The sequence below is a fragment of the Eutrigla gurnardus genome (genome assembly GCF_963514095.1).
Source record: "Eutrigla gurnardus genome assembly, chromosome: 11".
Taxonomy (NCBI): Eukaryota; Metazoa; Chordata; class Actinopteri; order Perciformes; family Triglidae; genus Eutrigla; species Eutrigla gurnardus.
The window spans coordinates 15,160,846-15,181,099 of record NC_139925.1 but is presented as its reverse complement, the minus strand read 5'-3'; the positions used below and the strand labels follow the sequence as shown (position 1 = coordinate 15,181,099).

The 20,254-nt window shown below is 42.8% G+C and overlaps 3 protein-coding genes across 4 annotated transcripts; 1 reads left to right on the top strand and 2 right to left on the bottom strand.

Annotated features, from left to right (window-relative positions):
• Positions 1-148: 148 nt before the first annotated feature.
• Positions 149-5,738, bottom strand: abcg8 (ATP-binding cassette, sub-family G (WHITE), member 8). The gene is made up of 13 exons (XM_084022008.1): positions 5,410-5,738; positions 4,321-4,422; positions 4,036-4,183; positions 3,651-3,889; positions 3,328-3,460; positions 2,476-2,745; positions 2,100-2,259; positions 1,829-1,930; positions 1,501-1,700; positions 1,262-1,338; positions 820-1,087; positions 589-716; positions 149-407 (listed from the first exon to the last, which is right to left on the bottom strand). The coding sequence occupies exons 1-13, from the start codon at positions 5,446-5,448 to the stop codon at positions 270-272; spliced, it is 2,004 nt and encodes a 667-aa protein (XP_083878134.1). The 5' UTR covers positions 5,449-5,738; the 3' UTR covers positions 149-269.
• Positions 5,739-5,872: 134 nt separating this feature from the next.
• On the top strand, positions 5,873-14,844 carry abcg5 (ATP-binding cassette, sub-family G (WHITE), member 5). Its single transcript, XM_084022009.1, has 14 exons — positions 5,873-6,192; positions 6,394-6,515; positions 6,741-6,877; positions 8,018-8,116; positions 8,614-8,746; positions 9,763-9,902; positions 10,237-10,366; positions 10,461-10,674; positions 10,992-11,197; positions 12,932-13,070; positions 13,446-13,519; positions 13,815-13,926; positions 14,101-14,213; positions 14,474-14,844. Exons 1-14 carry the CDS (start codon positions 6,023-6,025, stop codon positions 14,656-14,658), a joined length of 1,974 nt encoding a protein of 657 aa, XP_083878135.1. The 5' UTR covers positions 5,873-6,022; the 3' UTR covers positions 14,659-14,844.
• Positions 14,845-14,922: 78 nt separating this feature from the next.
• Positions 14,923-19,830, bottom strand: dync2li1 (dynein, cytoplasmic 2, light intermediate chain 1). 2 transcript variants are annotated; one of them, XM_084021136.1, is made up of 13 exons: positions 19,707-19,830; positions 19,493-19,616; positions 19,375-19,409; positions 18,996-19,065; positions 18,665-18,753; positions 18,264-18,462; positions 17,956-18,024; positions 17,700-17,777; positions 17,472-17,551; positions 17,308-17,378; positions 17,049-17,146; positions 16,269-16,361; positions 14,923-15,473 (listed from the first exon to the last, which is right to left on the bottom strand). In XM_084021136.1, exons 1-13 carry the CDS (start codon positions 19,730-19,732, stop codon positions 15,411-15,413), a joined length of 1,095 nt encoding a protein of 364 aa, XP_083877262.1. In that variant the 5' UTR covers positions 19,733-19,830; the 3' UTR covers positions 14,923-15,410. The 2 variants fall into 2 exon arrangements, with proteins under 2 accessions (XP_083877262.1, XP_083877263.1); XM_084021137.1 differs by having other exon boundaries at positions 17,751-17,777.
• Positions 19,831-20,254: the final 424 nt, after the last annotated feature.

Here is a 20,254-nt window from a genome sequence, read left to right as displayed (position 1 = left end):
TGTTCCTACCATTAAAACAGCAGTCGCTTCTGATGATGAGATTATTCTGAAAAGGTAAATTCAAAACATGTATTTTACTTGTCTCGCCTAAATAAAGTCATAAGTAATAAAAACAGTAAAATGCCAACAGAAAGCATGGCTCAGTGTCGAACCAGTCGAACTACCACCCAAACTACTGTAAACGTAAGAAGAAGTAGAAACCAGTGTCTGATGTCATGTGTGATCTCAGACCGTGTTTGGTGTGATGGTTCAAACTGGTCTGGATGTATTCACCAGTCCTGACTGGACTTCTGCTTGATGAACTTTAGACACACGTAATATAGCGCCATGAAGACCACACAGACTGCCAGCAGGACCAGATAGCACGAGTACAGCGGGTACTGGTTCATGTTCATGGCCTCCACCACCTCAAAGACAAACACAAAGGGGTTAGACGGTGAGAAGGATGATGGTTTGAATAGTGTTCATTTATGTAGAATTATTGACCGATATTGTAGTTTCCAAGTTTAATTCCTTGGAGTGATAAGACATAAGGACCCCCTGTTTGATTAACAGCTGTGTGTGCATCTGTGTTGGTTTCTAACTCACATGTATGCCATCGACTTGGATGGTGATGTTTCTGATGGTGACGGGGTACTTGTTGCCTCTGAACTGCACCTGCAGCATGCCCTCGAAACCCCAACGCATGAAGGAGGCGTGAGAAAGCCACGAGGCCACTGGGGAGTTAGAAAAACATGCACAGGTATTAAACGTCACATGCCAACCAGCATCCGGCTCCCAGTCCTCACACATCTTTTAACAATCAACCAATCTCTTCACCGAGCCACATGTTCTCCAGGCTGATGACAAAACCTCCGGTCAAATAGAAGACGGTGAAGAGGGAGTTTCCCATGAAGGCCGAGGTCTGCAAGGTGGGCAACGCGGCGGCTACGAACAGAGCCATGGCTCGGCTGCAGTAGACCATCAGCCACACCAGCAGGAAGTTGAGCAGGAAACGGTCTGGGGCCTCGTTTAGACCGGCCAGCCAATAGATGGGCAGGCCGTACACCAGGGTGAACACGCAGTGCTCCGGTAACTCCCCCAGGACCTGGATGTGGAGAATGTTTAAATGTACAGAACAGGCATACAAACACACACACACATTCAGTGTTGATCCTGCCTCTGTATTTGCATGGATACATTCTTTCCAACACAGAGTGTGAGTCCAGAATGGAGCGTGACAGCCCCCTACTGGAGATGCAGTTTCATCACTGTGGTTTACCTTGGCAAAGAAGTAGGAGGTGACGGAGTACATGCCGTCCTCCAGCTCATGGAAGAGCATGGCTCTCTCTGTGTGACCTGCAGACAATATGAAGTTAGAAGTAAGTTCATCTGTTCCTGCTGCGTCAACTCAGGCGCTGTGCATCAAAAGGATGCTATTCAATACCAATGTGAACTTTATTCAATTCTTGACCGATTTGCAGACTGACTTTGACTCCTGAAACGGCTGTAATTACTCACATTTAGCTATGACGTCTAGCACCACAGCGAATGGGGTGAGAGCTCCGATCATGTAGAGGAGGGCCACAGTGTCCTGGATGGACAGACGGTCTTCCCCCGCCCCGTAGTAGAGACAACCCACCAGCAGCGCCATGAGGAGGGCCTCGAGGCCATGGACGAATAAGGTGACCAGGTCTCTGAAGTCGTTATACATGTGACGCCTGAGGGAGGGGGGGGGGGGGGGGTCCGAGAGTTCAGTAACTGAGCAATGAAAAATATATATATCTATAAAATGGACAAAAAAGGTTGAGAACCGCTGCTGTAATGTATCTGTGTAAGCTGTTCCTACCTGATGAGGATGGTAAACTGGTGTAGCCGACCAGGCAATCTGTTTCTTTGGTTTGAAATGGTGATCACTTCCTCTCCTGTTCCTTGGCTCGGCTGCTGAGGGCTGCCGGCAGGAAAACAACACATGTTGTCTATGTTTGCATACTGGAACCAGTGTCTCAGAAACTATTAACATTAAAGGATGAATATACAAATGAATAAAGTTTTGCATCCATGGATCAAACTTCAGAATGTGGCCTCTGATTTAGGTCACTAGAAGAGGGCAAAGCTACCTTTCAGATTGGGCTGGCGCTGCGTGGGTCCCAGCTGGTTTCCACATGTGATCGCCTGTGTCTCGCACCTTTGCCATGAACTGCTCCGCCAGAACTGTGGACCGCTCCAAACACTCAGCCTCTTTGTCCGGACTACGTCGGTCTATACTGATCAGATCAACTGGAGGCAGAGACCCACACCAACAAAATGAGTTCATGGGATTATACAGAAGAACGGGTCACATTTTACATTTGGATTGCTCAAGAGTTATAGTATTTATCATTATTGGACAGATGCATGTGCATCGCTGGCACATTTCTTGGTGCTAGAATCCTCTACGCCAAAGAATGTGTGGGTGATAACACCTTTCAGACATTGATTTCCTCACACACGAACCATAAAAGTCAGAGGGGTTGCAGTATCGTGGGCAGGGGTATCCCAGGGCAGTGAAGTAAGGCACCATGTCCCGAGCGGCCCCACAGTAAACAGCTGAACCCGAAGACAGCAGGACGACCAGGTCGAAGAGCTGGAAGATATCGGAGCGAGGCTGGTGGACCGACAGCAGGACGAGGCGGTTTCCCCGGGCCAGGCGGGACAGCGTGATCACCAAGTTGTGGGCCGTGAAGCTGTCCAGACCGGACGTGGGCTCATCCAGGATCAAAATACCTGAAATGTAAAAAATACTAGTTCAATAATCCATAATAAGACATTAATGCCTGAATTGTCTCCTTCCATTGGTTGTTGGTGATGATGGTTTGGGGTTTTGTGTGATACAGAATGGATCAGAGGATAAAAGGGCAGTCTGTAAGAGGAACCATAATGCAGGGTTGGAAAGGAACGTTTGATGCCACTTGTACACCTATAATCAATTATTTACAATATCCTCCAACGTAATAATGAAATACATTTAAGTTATGAAAGCTTAGATGGAGGTTAGTATGGTTAGTTAGTCATTAAAAAGTCATAAAAGTCATAAATTGAGTTATTGTATGGTAAGCCATAAAGTAAAAAATATTTAATAGTGTATCATAAAAATGTTAATAGTGAAGAAAGTCATAAAAATGTCAATACAAAAGTCATAGTAGACATAAAAAAAAGAGTATCCCATAGAAAATGATAGTATATTTAGTATGTCATAAAAAAAATGTGTGTTTATAATGACATTACAAGCCATTTCAAGAAAAATAAATAGTCAAGAATGAAAGCTAAGAGGGAAAGTCCAGAGTTGTAAGTGTTTTTTCCTCTCACCGGGGTTCCAGAGTAGTTGGACAGCTATACTGACTCTCCTCCTCTCCCCTCCAGAAACACCCCTCACATAGTCATTTCCCACTCTGGTGTGAGCACACTGTCGCAGCCGCAGCTCGGCGATGACATCATCAACCTGTGACAAAAAAAAGCAGACACACTGTTTATCACAACTATCTTATAACATGAGAAGAGGAAATGCACTGCGGTCACATCCTGTCCAAATGGAGTGTGACCTCTAAAGTATGAGGTCAGTGTCTGTACTACACGTTGTACTCACGCTGTGTATATTTACTTTTGTCTGCTTGAACAGGGTTTGATCTTACCCTCTGGTCCCTCTGGGCCTGTGTGAAATGGGTGGGGAGCCTCAGTCGGGCGACGAAGGCGAGCGTTTCCCGGACAGTGAGGTGAGGAAGAAGGCGGTCGTCTTGGCGAACATGAGCGATGTTCTTCTTCACCAGCTGGGGCGTGTTGGGCTTCCCGTTAATCCGAACCTGACCGGACGTCATTGCACCGCCCTCATCGCGACACGTGATTATATCCAACAAAGATGTTTTACCACAACCTGGAAGAGGATGATTGGGTATTAAAGGCAAATACGAAGCATCAAAGCAAAACACAAACGTGTGTGGAAGCAAAACTAAGCAGTTGTTGTGTAACATGTTAGAAATGGTAATATCTTAAAGCCCTGTTCCTGTGTGTTCGCATCACCTGAGCTGCCAATGACAGCCAGCATCTGCCCGCTGCGGACTCGGAGGTTGAGCTTGTTGATGGCCGTCTGCTTGTTCCCTTTTATCTCCCACGGCAACTTGAACTCTGATAGCCTCTCGTACCAGGGGATCTGAGCCGCCGTGTCCACCTTGGGAGCACACACACACACACACATTTACACACATTTACACACATTTACACAATGAGCACAGATACAATAACATGCACATATACAGTACAGACGTGCAACAGTTAAAAGCTAAAGAAAAGCTGGCCGTCAGTTACCTCATAGTGCAGGTTGTTGACCTCCAGCTCATTGCACCCTCCGCTGTAGGTGAAGTAGAGGCTGCTGTCTTCTTCAGAAGAGAATAACTCGGTGTCTTGATGCTGTTAGACAGGTCAACCAGTATTAGAGAGGCAGGGATTTGACAGTTTTATCTGTTTCCCTGTCGGATTTGAAGGACAAACTTTCTATAAATAATTATTTTAAGGTTGACACATTTTTTTTTTTGCTTTTTAACATTGTCCCAAACGTTAGAGTGCTATAGTATCGGCACATCTTACGTTACACGTTATAAACTAGTTTATTGTACCGCTTTAATGACTCGTTTATTTAATGATTACTTGCAAGAGCATGTTGAACGTTGTGTGCATCCGTATGTGTGCAAATAGTTGCAGGTGACCCGTTGTAGGTCCAGAGTCCATTTGAAAATGTCACTAATATTACTATTATGTAAATCCCTACATGTCTTTGATCAAATGAAAGCACAAACGTGTGATTCAAAATGCAGCACGTGTTCACACCACATCTCCTGTACACTATCCTGTGTGTTACGTTGTGTTTATTGTAGCTGGGGATTTCTAGAGACTTAAACATCCTGGTTGCTTTTCTTTAACACATTAATCTACAGAATGACATTCACAATGTTGCTGTTCATGAAGCTATTTTAACCAGTTATTGGCAGATGTGGGAACTGTGAAAAGCATATCCCTCCAATGATATTAAACAATACTTCAGAGGAAATAATCATCGTGCATGGTCATGGACAGAATTCATAGCAAAATAATATTGTATATTTTATATGACATTTTGGCTCGACAAATGTGTCAATTGTTTCATTCTTCTTGAAGTTGATGTCAAATATTTTTAAAGGGAAATAATCAATAAAACTGGACCCTTTTGACTAACATACCACACGATAACAATCGATCTGACTTCGGCACGTTGAGTTAATAAAGTCCGTGGTTGTGCAGCAGCCAAAGAGAGCTCATAGTTGGTGGGGATTCAGAAAAGTTCAAACAGAAAGTTAAGACATGGTTAATTGAACCAAAGTCAGTACATGAGCAGAGGCACAATGTCTGTGATCAACTGACCTGCGAGGTGCTGTTTTTGTGGTTGACGCCGGTGTCCATGACGATGCAAGCTGCTGGCTGACGTTTACAGGGTCAAGAGGTCAACGCCCCCCTTTTTTCTTCTGTTCGGTTCCCCTCCTTTCCTCCCTTTTGGGTTACTCTAGCCCCGTTGATTGCCCGTTCAAAGTTTCTTTTCTCCCTTAGACCGTTTAACTCCAGTCCGGATGAAGATCTCCTCTCGTCTCAGCTCACAAGCCTTCTCTCTTAAAGCATCAAAGTTCATGTCACGTCAGTTCTTCTGCTCCGTCTTGTCACTCGCAGCTTTTCTGGTCACGGCGCACAACTTGAGGACTGAACTGAGACAGACAGCCCGTCAATCTACTTAGCATATGTGTTTTTGTTTTTTTTGTTCTTCTTTATACAGCTCCAGATCAAAGTTCTCTGAGATAACGCAGCATTCTCTGTGTGTTTATGGTTCCTGACACACACCAGTGCAACACGGCTGCTCTGCACAGGGAATGGGTTCAGACAAACAACGTTTGGACTTGTAAGATTCAGGCGGATGTGAACAAACTGATCTGAGACGGACTTGACTGACGGTTGTTGGTTTGGAGCAGCAGACCGGCCGGAAGACATGAACAAAACGTATTCAATGCAGGCGGTGGAGCCAGAGAACGGGACCAAAGTTAGAGAGTCCTTCAAGTTTGTGTCGGATGTGAAGAGGGACGAATGGGGGGACGGTGGAGAGCAGCGATCAGAGCCCTCCTGTTGTCTCAGCGTCAGCAAGGTCTCCTACACCGTCAGGTAAAAGCTGCAGACAGAGAGTGTACAGATATGACTGAGACACAGCAAGGACCTCATAGGGTCTACAGTTTTATGATAGCAGGAGAATAAATGTAGCGTGTAACACATGGGAACTTATTGCTTTGTATCTATGTAGTGTAAAATACAAAAGACTGCTGATCAATATGGATATGATTTCAAATCAAATCATTTGTGTTCCAGTGAGCGCGTGGGTCCGTGGTGGGACTTACCCTCTTACAGGAGGCGATGGACTCGCCAGATCCTTAATGATGTCTCCTTCCACGTAGACAGCGGGCAGATCATGGGCATACTGGGCAATTCAGGTTTGCAATCAGCTCAGTCCAAAGAGTAAAAGAAAAAAATAATAATAACCAGATGATATTTTATGGGAACATGCAATAAGTGACATTTTTAATCTTGTATTTAATGTATTTATCATGTTTTGATGAAGGATATAAGGCAATGTGACAGCAACTCTTTATGTTTTACTGTGTATACATATGTATCCATATGTGTGTGTGTGATTGTGTGTGTTTTGTTTTGGAAAGGCTCAGGAAAGACCACATTGTTGGATGCCATCTCAGGGAGGATTGGAAACTGTGGTACACTGTTGGGTGATGTCTTCGTAAACGGCATGAAACTGAAGAGAGAAGAGTATCAGGATTGCTTCTCCTATGTGCTGCAGGTAACACAGACATGTGGTTTAACACAGCCAATCAGTAATCTATTTACCTCAAGAATTAACAACATTTTCAGTTGCAAATTGGGCTTTTAGCACATCACAACAGGAGAAAACACAACCATAAAATATTTGTCTGAATAATGTGACTGGAATACTATATACTGCTGCCAAACTGCTAATAAAGAGACAGTGGTTTGAAAGTAGTTAGCACCTAATAACATTCACGTTTCACTTTGCCCTAGTTCTCACCACACACTGACATAAGGTCAACTTTGCCCCCAGAGGATCACATATGGCTGCATGTAGTTTGTATGTAGTTAATATTTGTATGTGCCTGTGGTTAATCACCATATATGCCAAACCACAAAGTCAATGAACACGTGCCGTTTTCTTAAAAACTCCTGAAAAGGTTGCCCTGGCCCCTGGATGAAATTAACTAAAGGCCCTCGCTGGCCTCCTCATACACTTAATCTCTCAATGAGAGGTGCTCAAGTGTATCCAAAGCTTGAATTAAAAACACTGGCTTAAAACTGGCCTTGCTTCCTTTCAAATCATCTCCCTCTCCCCGCTGATAGCAGCCCTCCTCTGCTCTCTAAGCCTCGTCATTAACTTCCCCTGCTAAGCTGTAGATGAGGAGGCGATATGAGCTCCTGATATTAAAGTCATTCAGATGAGAGGCGAAGAAGAAGTGGGATTGGGAGGCGCCTCGTGTTAATTGAGGCAGGCGGCAGGTTCAAGCAATGAATGTGTGTGTGTGTGTGTGTGTGTGTGTGTGTGTGTGTGTGTGTGTGTGTGTGTCTGGGGCAGAGGTATGTTCCAGTTGGTCAGTATATGAACATACACATCCACTCTCGGTGTGCAGGGAAGTGCAGCAAATATACTGTCCTCTGAAATCTACCCGTTTCTGTTGCTAAGAGTGATGTGTGGTTGCCTAGAGCTAATTTTATGCCAGACACAACATTAGGTATTGACCCATAGTCTTGTTACTTATCTCTCTAGTAAGTAAAATAATGAGGAATCAATTTTCCAATAATGTCCTCCTTAAGTATGAAAGATCCACAAAACATCCGCCTCTCTGCATCCCTTCCTTGTTCCTCGCCATTTCTTTTATTATCTCACCCTCTTTGTCTCTTTCTTCTACAGAGTGATAACTTGTTGAGTTATCTGACAGTGGAGGAGACTCTGACCTACACAGCTCAGCTGGCCCTGCGGAAACACTCAGCCGCAGCCATCAAGAAGAAGGTGACTTTGGAGAGCCTCTTCTGCCCCGTCCACTCGATCAGTTTTCTTTAGCCGAAGCATCTCTCCAGGCTAGAGGGAATAACTCGGCTTTCTCAGCCAAATAGGGTTGAGTCAGAGTTATTTCAGAGAAAGTCATGTCCAACATTAGAATAACTGAGAATACAAAAACAGATTTATCATCGTTTCAAAGGTGAAAATGAGTTGGAGGTCATTGTAACCCCTCTCGAATGTTTTCTTTGCTTCTGCTAGTCATCAGTACCTACACTCACACAGCTGGTGTGTTCTTAAAATCTTAAAATCACAGCTCACATGATTTGTCAGAAGCATCAAAATGTGTTTATGTTCAGGTTTTCTAAACTAAAACCAACATTTCCAACATTTGATGTTTTGATCGGAAACAAATATAGGTACATTGTCTACAGTCGGCCCTTGTCAACTGATTTTTAATAGTAGTAATTCTCTAGTCACCTGACCCCTGACCTCTGGCTCCTGTGCAGGTGTTGGCGGTGATGGCCGAGCTGAGTCTGAGCCACGTGGCCCACAGTGTTATTGGAGGTCGTGTTTTCCCAGGGATCTCTGGGGGGGAGAGGAGGCGGGTCTCCATCGCCAGTCAGCTACTTCAGGACCCGAGTGAGTCCCTCTGCAGCCGGGAAATCTGAGTTTTATCTGTGTATCACAAAGTTCTTCACAAAGACAGTTGCTGCAAATCTGAGGGGAATCAAGGTAAAGGCCGTACTCACTTAAATTCTTAAAGCTTACCCGAACTCATATGAGCAGATGTGGAGATAAACTGAAGCGTGATGAGGATTACACACAAGGGGCTGTGACACAATATCAGAAAGATGTCCCTTAAGTTGTGCATGTAACATGTATTATTTTAACTGTTGGAAGCAACAGGATTGGAGGCAGGACTGAACTCTCCTGAGAACAGAAGAAAGTTCACTAGAAGCCTCTCCCCAAAGAGTTTTAGAAGTCCACACTGAAAAACAAAGGGATCTAAGTAAGAGGGGAATAAGGAAAGGACAGAGGGAGAGATGGAGAAGAGTAATGAAAGACTGTTATCACACCACGGAGGGAATGAGCAGAAACCCACCTCTGTGGGAGAGAGAGAGAGAGAGAGAGAGAGAGTGTATGTGTGTGTGTGCTCATCCCAAGTGGAGTTTATCAGGTCTACAGTCCTCCAGGGAGGGTGAAGGGTCTCAGTCCTCATACAGGATTAGACTGGCCATGAACAGACAGACAGACAGACACACACACACACACACACACACACACACACACACACACACACACACACAGTTACATACAGAGTAATGAAGAGTTCCCATTCGCTGCCTCTCCAATCAACCAGGAAATGAATTAATCTCACAATTAAAGTATCTGCTAATTCCACTATGCTTTCATAATGCAAAGAGGCAATCTTTTAATTGTCCTAATTAGACTAATTAACTAAAAAAAAAAGAAGACCTCACTTATCTTCACAAGTGAAGTTGGCCCCAGTGAGAGTCCTGCATGTGTCACTTAATACAAAGTACATAAGTTTCCAACTTAAAAGAAGAAGAAGAAGAAGAAAAAGTTATTGTCCCGCCTTTCTCTGGTTCTCCTTCAATGTGTGACAAACCTGCACGATGATGATGTCACTGCAGGGGTGATCTTATTGGACGAGCCGACCACTGGCCTGGACAGCATGACCGCCAATCAGATCGTGGTGCTGCTGGCAGAGCTGGCCAGGAGGAACCGCATCGTCATCGTAACCATCCACCAACCGCGCTCCGAACTCTTCAGGGTGAGTCTCAAGATAACCCGGAGGAAATAGTGACCAAGAGACTGCAACCTATGTTAAAGGGCAGATTTATATCCTCCATCTCTTACATTAGAAATACATTAGGAAGACATCTTATTCTGTTACAAAAGAAACAAATATAGCAATCAAAACCTGTTGCAATGGATATGTGGGCATGTGAATGTTGGTTTTGTTTGGAAAACGTATGAACTTATCCTTTAAACGCAGAAGAACTCACCGTTTTCCGACAAGACAGAAGATTGTGTGTTTTTGAGGAGATGATAAGCATTTGCTGATGATATTAAACTATTCGTTTGTGTGTCTATCTGCCCCCCAGGTGTTCAGCAGGATAGCTATAATGAGTCGGGGGGAGCTGGTGTTCTGTGGACAGCCAGAGGAGATGGTGGATTTCTTCAGCCAATGTGGATATGAGTGTCCCGAGTACTGCAACCCCTTTGATATCTATGGTACTGCATACTATAATAATGTCAATTATAGCCAACAGAACATACGGTTTCTAAAAGAATGAAGTTTAAAATATGAATTTGCTGTGATGAACAGTCGACTTCACCTCGGTGGACACGCGCAGCAGCGAGAGGGAGGCAGCGACCTTCAGTCGCATGCATGGGATCACGTCATCCTATCAACGGTCTGCCATCTACCAGAGCATGCTGGGAAAAGTGGAGCAGAGCCTACAGCGGCCAGACAAGCCAGCCATCCCCTTTAAGAGCAAAGAGTCACCCGGCGGTGCAGCCAAACTTGAAGTTTTGCTCAGGTCAGTGCTGAGCGAGTGTTTTGTGTATCGACATCATCTATAAAGGCAATAAGATATTACGACATACTACAGAAATAATTGGATTTCTTGATCTTATTATCTTCTTGTACACAAAAGAGCATTTCTGTTCATCGTTTCTGTATCTTGTTGCAGCCAAAAAACCTTAGAATATTACTTTCTGTCATCATCCTCGTAACTGTTTCGCTTTGCTCTCTATGGCTGATCGCCTTATCTGCCCTTTGAGTGTCGCAATATGAATTATGTAGGAAGAAATGCACACCTGTTTACCTTTATTCCCACGTGTGTTCTGTGTGTAGGCGGACTGCGAGAAACCTATCCAGAGACAGGATGGGTGTTCTCATGCGTTTGTCGCAGAACCTGATCTACGGTCTGTTTGTGGCCTTCTTCGTGATGCACTTAGACAACGACGTCAACAAGGGCGCCGTGCAGGACCGGATTGGCATCATCTATCAGAGCATCGGGGCCTCGCCCTACACTGGCATGCTGAACGCTGTAGCTCTCTGTGAGTTCCAACAACGCCCTACATCTGGAAACATACACGTTTCTCATGTACTGACACAGCGATCCTTATTCAAAAACTAGTATGCCACCACTGAGTCCTGGTTCTCAGCTTTGCTTGGAAAATATCTAGGTGATAAGACGAACCAGTCTTACCAGTTACATCATCTTCGGGTGATATTATATTCCATCTCACAGTCTGATAACATCACCCAAAACGTACCCGCATAAGGTGGATTCGATGACTTGAAGAAAAGTGCAGCGTGTGTTCTGCCACCTGAGTTAAACAGCATGCTTGAAGCGTCTTTATCTCAGCTGCACAAGCTCACTTATCTCTTGTTCAGTAGGTGAAAGGCTGAAAGGTGCTGTCTGCAGGATGGTTTTTGTTCCCTCCAGCTTGGATTCTGCTCGGTGAAAGCACCCACAGACAGTCCACAAACTTGGCTAAATCAGTACAACATTTATATTACAACAGCTGTATTCTGAAGCTTTCATTATTCGTTATGTTACTTGCTGTAGTCGAGGTATGGTAGTTTGTGTTTATGTGCAGGGGCAGAATGACCTTTACTCCATTTAAAACTCGATGGACCCAAGTGCATTTTTACCTCCAGACCTGCACCCGTACTATGTGTATTATCTGTTTCTCCATGTATTTGTGTCTGTGTGTTAAATAAGTTCATGGGTAGTATTTAAAGCTGCTGCTGTGACTCATGGTGACCTCAAACAGAGATACATGTTCACACATGTACTGTATAGACCCAGAGGAACTTCAGGTCTGTGTGAGGACTTGTATGATGATAGTTAGTTCATTTGTTCATGTATTTTTGTTGTTGTTTGTAACTTAATATTTCTGCAGCTAAGACGCGTTGTTATTATATATATTTCAGTGAGAATTTCCTCATTAAATTAAGGTAAAGAGGGTTAAATAAATTGGTTTAGATAATAGGTAATAGGTCTTTAGTAGACATTAACGATGTATGTTAAAAGATGATGATGAAACAATAACAAGTGAAGGGTATCTGCTATGTGGGGGTGATTATCTCTTCACTGTCTTTTTGACTTATCAGCTAAGTCTGAAATCTTAGCTTAAGGGCTCTGGCTGTCACAGATACTGAGGATAAGAGACATGATAAAAGATGTAATAAAACACTGGGCTGAGCAGAAGTCACACTACAGTTAAAAAGCTGCTGATTAAAACAAGCACAAGCACCCAAACAGCCAGAGGTGGAGGTTGGGAAGTCTCACACTGACCTTGAATCTCACAGATAAAGACTGAGAGGAACAGGTTTAATGAGTTGTCAGAATAAATCAAGAACACCTGCGAACCTGCTGGAACATGAACCGACAGCAAAGCACCAGCTTTAAGTTTGTACTCAAGAAGATCGGCTTCTTCTTCTTCTTCTTCTTCTTACGGCTTGGTCTTAATGGATAGAGTAACATGCATTATTAGTTTTAATGATGACCTCTTGTCAGAATCAACATTTCCCAGCATGCATGTTATTACCTAGTAAGTGTATCAAATAATCCTGAATGGGTTAAGTTAATGAAAAATGTACAATAGATATTAATAGAAAGTACTTTTCTCTTGTCTTTATGATGGTAATTTACTCTGATACCATATATAAGAGAGTGAATTCCCCAATTGTTGGGACTTTTATCGAATAGCTTTCAGTATGAAATGTCTCTCCTCTTCTCCAACCCTTCACATTATTTGCTCTCTCTCTGCTTTTCATGACAGTCCCGGCGCTGCGAGCCATCAGTGACCAGGAGAGTCAGGATGGTCTGTACAGTAAATGGCAGATGTTCTTGGCCTACATCTTCCACATCCTGCCCTTCAGCATCCTGAGTGTTTTCATATTCACCTCCTTCCTTTACTGGTGGGTTGTGTGTATGGAGTGTGTATGTTTGCCATGGGGCATCATACAGTGTTAAACTACCTAAAAGTATTTAATCTCATATTCTTTATGTGCTACCTCAATTTAACTCTTTAATGTCCTCACTGAGACACCAGACATTTCTGTTGTAGATGCTTAGAATGTGGCTTGTTGCTAACTTCCAGTAAGGAGGCTGTGCTAATACTATGTATTGCTACTTAAAGACACAGTGACATCTAGTGGATCTTATGTACAACAATATACCGAGTGGCAGAAATCAGATTTAATTCCATTAAATAAGATATGGTGACTCTCTAAATGGTTGAAGTCACCCTCTCTCAGCACTAACGTCTATGTATTTGGCCTGTTTCCTCTCAGGACGGTGGGGATGCACCCTGACAGCTTGCGCTTCCTGTGTTATTCTGCTGTAGTCCTGGTGCCACATATTACAGGTGAGCTGGTGAGCTTAAGGGTAAAAATATGGACAAGATTAAACCATACAGTTACTTTCTTTTTCTTTAAAGCCAAGGATTATAATGACATGGTAGTGTGCTCATCTCCAAGTTTTATATCCTGATACTCTTAAAACATCTGTCTTTATTACCACTTCGCTGAAAGCGATAAACTCTCAAATATTTTGTGTTTTAAAAACATCAATATACACATTTGTTTGGACTGTTTGAATTCGGTTCCACTGTTTATGGCTTCATGTTGTGTGTATTAGTATGTCATTTTTCTTTTCCTCAGGTGAGTTGCTGACTGTGGTGCTATTAGGAGTGGTCCAAGACCCGAACATGGTCAACACTGGAATGGCTCTGCTCAATATCGCAGGGATCTTGGTGGGATCTGGCTTCCTAAGGTGAGATACACAACGTGTCTTTTTTTATTTCACTGCTAAGTTTAAGTAAATTAAAACCAAGCCTGTTGTGATATGGCCCTTTAATAAGGAAACTTTTGTCAGGTATTCAATGTGAATGAAGATTTTAACATACTGTATGCTACAGGTAACGCACCTTCCTCTTCCTCTCAACAGGAGCACCCAGCAGATGCCGGTGGTCTTCCAGTGGCTCAGCTACCTGACCTTTCAGAAGTACAGCTGCGAGCTGCTTATAGTCACCGAGTTCCACGGACTCAACTTCACATGCAGTACGTTATTTTTTATCATGGGACCATCCTCTGTGTCCACCCACCCTGAGAATGAAAAGGGACTAATTAGAATGATTTAACTGTTATATTTAAAAGCTCACAACCAATGTGTCCCAGTACTGTTAAAGAAAATGTGTAAACACTACTCTTATGTCTGTTATTTAAAGTCTTCAATTAAAGAGTTTGGTGTTGAAGGACACAAACAGAGGTCTTTAAAATCAGACAGTTTTAACTCTCCCTTGTGTGTTGTGTTGTTGCAGATAATTCCAAACCTTTGCCGGGGGCCTGTATGATCACTCAGGGCAGTCAGATCATCGATGAGGGTTATCCCGGCGCTCTGTCCCGATACACACTAGACTTTGTTCTCCTCTACTCCTTCCTCCCTGCTCTCCTGCTGCTGGGCATGATCAGCTTCAAGATCAGAGACAAGCTCGTACGTCACTAAAACCACAGACTAAAACCTCAGAGTTTGACTGTGAGGATCCACAACAGATTTAAAGTATAGATTTACAGTATGGTGTTTGCACGTTCGAGGGGTTTCTTTGTGTTAGCAGCTTTACAGAATGAAAGGAACATCCCAGTGCAGGGTGTTAAGTATACATCTCAGGGGAATTCAACTGGAATGCACCCATGGATGTTAGACCAGCTGATATGCAGCTAAATAACTGAGTGGTCCTCGTCAATCAACCTGCTTTTTAAACAGCGATTAGGCTAAAACCATGTCTAAGCCAGACCGCACAGATTCAACCTAAGGTCCTGTATAGTTTAAATGGCACAACAACAGAACAAATATCTGTACAAATTAATTACTTATATAATAATGTATACAAAGTTGTAAAATAAACTATAAGCTATTAATCCACCAGTTTGATTAAAAATGTAATGACGCTGTGTATCGTCCAGTAACAGAAGGTTATTCAGGTTCTAAGTACTTAAATGTCTTGTATGTACTGTATGTATTACCTTCTTTTTTTAATATTGTGATCGTGATGTATGGCGAATAGGAAGTGATGCTTATTGTAATAATGTAAAATTGTTTATTTTTTTAGAAAACATTTTTATCTTCAATATACAAGCAGTTTTGTAATGTCTAACATGGACACAATTACACAAAAGGAAATAAATAAAGTTAAGTGAGCGCTGTATTTGCAATAATATAAAAAGCAGTGAGCGTGTGTGACCGGGAAGCTGATCATCTCATGTCTCCAGCTCCAGTCCTTTCCATGACTTAGCTGCATTCCTCTTATACTGCTCCAACTCCTGAAAACACAGGGAAAAAAGAGAAAAGAAAAACACATGTTTCAACACAAAAATTCACTTTGCAAATGTTTTATTGCGTTTGTTAGAGCTCTTCCTTTTGAAACCAGATGAGCAGAATACTCTCTGAGGACTGAGAATAACATTTTAACCCATTTTTCTCTTAGTTACCCAAGTATATTATGTGCCGTCCAATGGAACAGCCAGTTCACCAGTATCAGGTGAGTCAGTCAGTCGATAAGAGCATTGTGAGGTCACTGCAGTTCAAGTGCCAGAGTGGCATCGGGACAGGCTGATTATTACAGCCTGTTAATGAGACAATGACAGACTGCTGGAGGCTGCTGAAGGACAGAAGGTTACTCTGGAACACTGGCCTTGTTTAACACAGATGTGGAGCAGAGTCCACAAGACAGCGATCAACAGCAGATCTATTTGTCTCTCTGCTAAAATGTGAAATCTTATTTAATTCAGCTTAATTAAGGCAGTGACCTCAACACACCATTATTAAACATCTTGAGTGCTGTGAATGTCACCCTGTCTCTTCTTCATTTACCTTTTACTGTTGTTAAAATCTGTTATTTTTCTCAAAACGTGTTCCGCTTCAGGTCAAAGGTCAAGGTCAGAAAGCACAGACACATGAAGTCTAATTTCTGGTGAACACTGACTGATCGCCGTGCTGCCAACTCATGAGTCATAACACTGATTGCAGAAGCATCTGTCCAAAGTCATAGGTTAATGATGTGCTTCGCTATAAAGTATACAACGCATGCAAGCATGTGATTGGTCAAGATGTGTTACCTGATCTTTCTGGGCTCTCATTGCATCAATCTGAGGCTCACTGTATTGTGGGTTTTTAGCTGGATCCTTTAGTTCCCTGTGCTCACTTGTTTTCTGCAAAGACAAAGTCAGTTAGATGGGCAGAAAACATTACAAATGGACTGATTATAGGGGTGTTTGCATGTGAAAACATGACCATGTATATGTGGGAATTCTGTAAATATGACCATCCAGTGGGAGGGTGTTTATTTTCTTAAAAGTCTAGTGCAGACATATGCAAACATGTGGATGGAGGGCCAGAACCTTCACATAAAAATGCACTGCTATTCCTATTTGTCTAGAGTAGCAGACCATATGCTGGATACACTATTATAGATCCCACGTGTTTACATACAGGCTGTATGACACATCACTGTCAGGTGTAGGCTACTGGAACATTTCTGGAAAATGTCTTTGTCAAAAAGGAGAAAAGTGGACACAGTTCTGGGTTTTCCAAGAAAGATGGACTAGTTCCTATTTCTTCACGGAGGTAAATGGGAAGTCAGTGTGCTTAGTGTGTCCACAGCACCTTTAAGTGCTCAAGGAAAACCATGTTCCGTGCCACTATCAGACTCATCATGGCAAAAAATACAGAACTTGCAAAGAATACTGAGATCAGCGAAGATAACATAATGACTGGCAGGTTTAAGGAAACAGTTTTTAGTTATAGCTGAGAGATCAGTACAACATCTCAGGCTTTTCATAGTCTGTTTTGTAAATGGAAGCAGCGACATTTGAAGGTGCTGCCAGTGATTCAACTACCTCTTGAGGGAAGACACGCTCATAGACTTTCTTCCAGAGGTCCTTTGGGTTTTTGGCATGCAGAGAAGTAATGTCTACATCAGTAGTAGGAGGGGAACCTAAAGCAACATGAACATTATTTTAAACACTGTATGACATCAGCATCAAGGCAGAAGGTGGCTCTAAAGCAGGAGTATGACTTACAACACAGCAAAGCAATAGCATTTAAGTCTGTTTAAATGCATTACTGCCTCTGGCCACCGAGCGGTGCTGTGCTTACCTATTTGGCTGAAGGAGTCAGAGCCTGCTGGAATGATGAGAGGCTTGGTGGAGTCACAGGACATAGCTTTCCTGATCACAACATAAAGAAGTATAAAAAATACAACTAATACCAACGCATTAGATTCCACTACTAGTCAGTATACAATGAGTGTTGCTGCTCACCCTCGGTCCAGGCCGAAAGCCAGGTGGGAGAAGAAGCTCTTGGTTTTAGACATTAGGCTCTCCGACTTGATGCTTGTGAACTGATGAAAAAATGAGACACAGGAAGAAAAAGGAAAATGGAATAGAAGAAAATTGGGTCAGCAACAGTTAATATAATGTATTGGTATGACAAAGCAGTTACAAAACGTTAAATGTAAATATGCTGTATGTATGAGAAAAAACACTTACAATAAGAGAGGCAGCGTAGTAGTGCGCAACAAAACGCAGTGTTTTACTAACCACTTTCCTCTTATCGGAGTCAAATTCCTGCAACACATATGGACAAAACCTCTCCCTCAATAACGTGTTACACCAATGTAACTATAGCACTCTAAACCTTCTAACAACAAAGAACAAGCATTTTTAAATATCATTAAACGTATGCCATTCAGCCACCATGAGACCACCGCAATAGACAATATTTAGACTGAAGCAATTGTTTTACCTGAAAGATGTCATATTTGCTGCCAACGATCAGCAGAGGAACAGGAAATGGACTGATCAGCTCTCTGTCCTGTTGACAAAAACACCTTTCATCTTCAAAAAACCCTTACACACTTTAATTCGATTTTGTCTGCACTGTCAGATGGGATTTGGTGAATTTGATATATAAATATATAGCTATAAAACCACAATGTCTTTTCACATTTCAATTTGTTCCAGTTTCTATGAAAAATACTACTATGCGTTGCCCTGGACTGAAAAAAAAGATGCTGCTGCTATAATGGCAAATGTAATGAGCTGAGCTCTTACGGGATAGTCTTTAGGTAACACACGTGCTGCTGAGTGGACAGGCGTCTGGTGTTTGGCTCCAGGTTGGGATTTCTGTGCCTGTTGTGCCTGAGAAGAGGCTTTCTCCAGCTGATCTTGTGTTGCCTGCAGCAGCTTTTCCAGGGTTCCCCACAGGGCATTGGGTTCAGACAGGTCCAGGATGAGGATGACAGAGAGAGACCTGGGGAAAGACAGGAAGGTTTTGGTGCTCTGGCTGGATATATAAAACGTCCTTCTTTACTCCTGTATTGGCATGACACACTTGTTCTAACCACACTAATGTATTCTAACTGATAATACACATTTAGAACATGTCAAACACTGTCCATTACTCTGAAACTGTTAACAGTGAAAACAACAGGACCTCCGTTACAGTGACCTACCTAATACTGACAGGAGTGATGGGGATCTGGACCAGGTCTGACAAAGAGGTCCCTCCTCCCAGTTCCCATACGTGGGCTATGTCTTTGGGCTGAAAGGTGAAACCACCAGACTATCACTTTTTCTGATACCATCTCATTTTACACAGTATGCACAATTGTACTGGTTGCTGTGGTGAAGTCATTTTCTGTTCTAAGGGTTTAGTTTCCACACAGCTCCTTCTTATTCATCTAAACCCAAACAATGACAGGGTTTGAAGAGGCCACAGTTTAACAGGATTATCAGTTGTTTGACTTTATCCTACTTTATCCAAGACTAACAGGACTTCCTTACTGTGTTGTGACCTCGTGCCCGTCTGCCGAAAGTGTACTCCAGAGCCAGAGTTGGCTTGGAGGGTTCATCCCTGGTGGATGATAAAAACAAACCACTATCATTCTTGTTAAACAAAGCAAAAGGGACAAGATCGATTTATTAACGTTCACAGCTTACAACATAGTGTAGCGACCCTGCAGTAAGCTACAATATACATAATATTGTGGTGTGAAGAAGACTGTAAAATGCAGCTAAAAGCTTTGAGGGGTATTAAATGGACCTTTGACCTTACATTATACATTATGCATCCTGTTCCTATTCCATTGCATACAGAATACAAACAGGGTTACCATGAGGCTAGATTTGCCTACTTTGACATGTTGAAAACACACAGACTCACCTGTCGAGGCATCTGAGCAGAATGGATGTTTTACCCTGAAAAAGAAGCAAACATGGGCTCACTAGCTAATGTATGCAAGTTAAAGGACAATCCTTCTCCGGCCCGACAGAAAACATACCCCAACCTTGCTCCCCATCAGAAACACAGTCCTGTCGCTGACAGCGTCTCCTCCGACCTCCTCCCCGACTTCGGCTCCCCGGCTGGTGACCTCCGCAGCAGCCTGCTCCCATAGCGTGTCCGAGCTTACACATACAACACAAACGCGACATGCTATTATTTATACGAAAACGTGTTGAAAAAATAAGAAAACTTCCATACAAGATGATCCCCACCTTAGTTTTGGTATTACATTTGACATTTTACACACTTTAACAACTTCACAAGCTAACTAACAGCTAGCTTAAAGGCTCCAGCCCAGGGAAAAATATCTGAACAAACGTTGCCAGAGTAACGGCGCATATCGATGATGTAATAAGTCGTTCTCCGTGATGAGCATTGTGGGAAATGCAGTGCTTGCTTTGTACTGGCTGCGTCACATCAAAGTAGGACTTGTTTCTGCTCAATTTATAGCTCGAAGTTAAACTATTTTAAACATTATTAGGTATATTATGTTTTGCTATATCTCGTATAAAGTCACTATGCATGTCATGTTTGTCTTTTATGCTAGCAAATTGGGTGTTCTGTTAAAGAATACCAATTGTATAGCATACACTGTATTATTCCTCTAGTATATATTATCTGTATGAAAGAGACACAAGATGCATTTACAAACATGACATTCCAGCATCATTTTTAGTCTGTGTGGGTCCACGAGAAGAAGACTTGCTATGTAACCTTGTATCACTGGGTTTGTTCCACTGTCTGTGTAGAAAGAAACACT

Excerpts from the sequence above, each read along its gene's own strand:
- abcg8 (XM_084022008.1), bottom strand. The coding sequence starts at position 5,448 with ATGGACACCGGCGTCAACCACAAAAACAGCACCTCGCAG. Across the intron at positions 3,461-3,650 it reads AGGCCCAGAGGGACCAGAGG|GTTGATGATGTCATCGCCGA; the intron begins GTAAGATCAAAC and ends TTTTTGTCACAG. Across the intron at positions 1,088-1,261 it reads CCTCCTACTTCTTTGCCAAG|GTCCTGGGGGAGTTACCGGA; the intron begins GTAAACCACAGT and ends CTCCACATCCAG.
- abcg5 (XM_084022009.1), top strand. The coding sequence starts at position 6,023 with ATGAACAAAACGTATTCAATGCAGGCGGTGGAGCCAGAGAACGGGACC. Across the intron at positions 10,367-10,460 it reads CAACCCCTTTGATATCTATG|TCGACTTCACCTCGGTGGAC; the intron begins GTACTGCATACT and ends TGTGATGAACAG. Across the intron at positions 13,071-13,445 it reads TTCACCTCCTTCCTTTACTG|GACGGTGGGGATGCACCCTG; the intron begins GTGGGTTGTGTG and ends GTTTCCTCTCAG.
- dync2li1 (XM_084021136.1), bottom strand. The coding sequence starts at position 19,732 with ATGTCAAATGTAATACCAAAACTAAG. Across the intron at positions 17,379-17,471 it reads GCTTTCGGCCTGGACCGAGG|GAAAGCTATGTCCTGTGACT; the intron begins GTGAGCAGCAAC and ends TGTTGTGATCAG. Across the intron at positions 15,474-16,268 it reads TGAGAGCCCAGAAAGATCAG|GAGTTGGAGCAGTATAAGAG; the intron begins GTAACACATCTT and ends CTGTGTTTTCAG.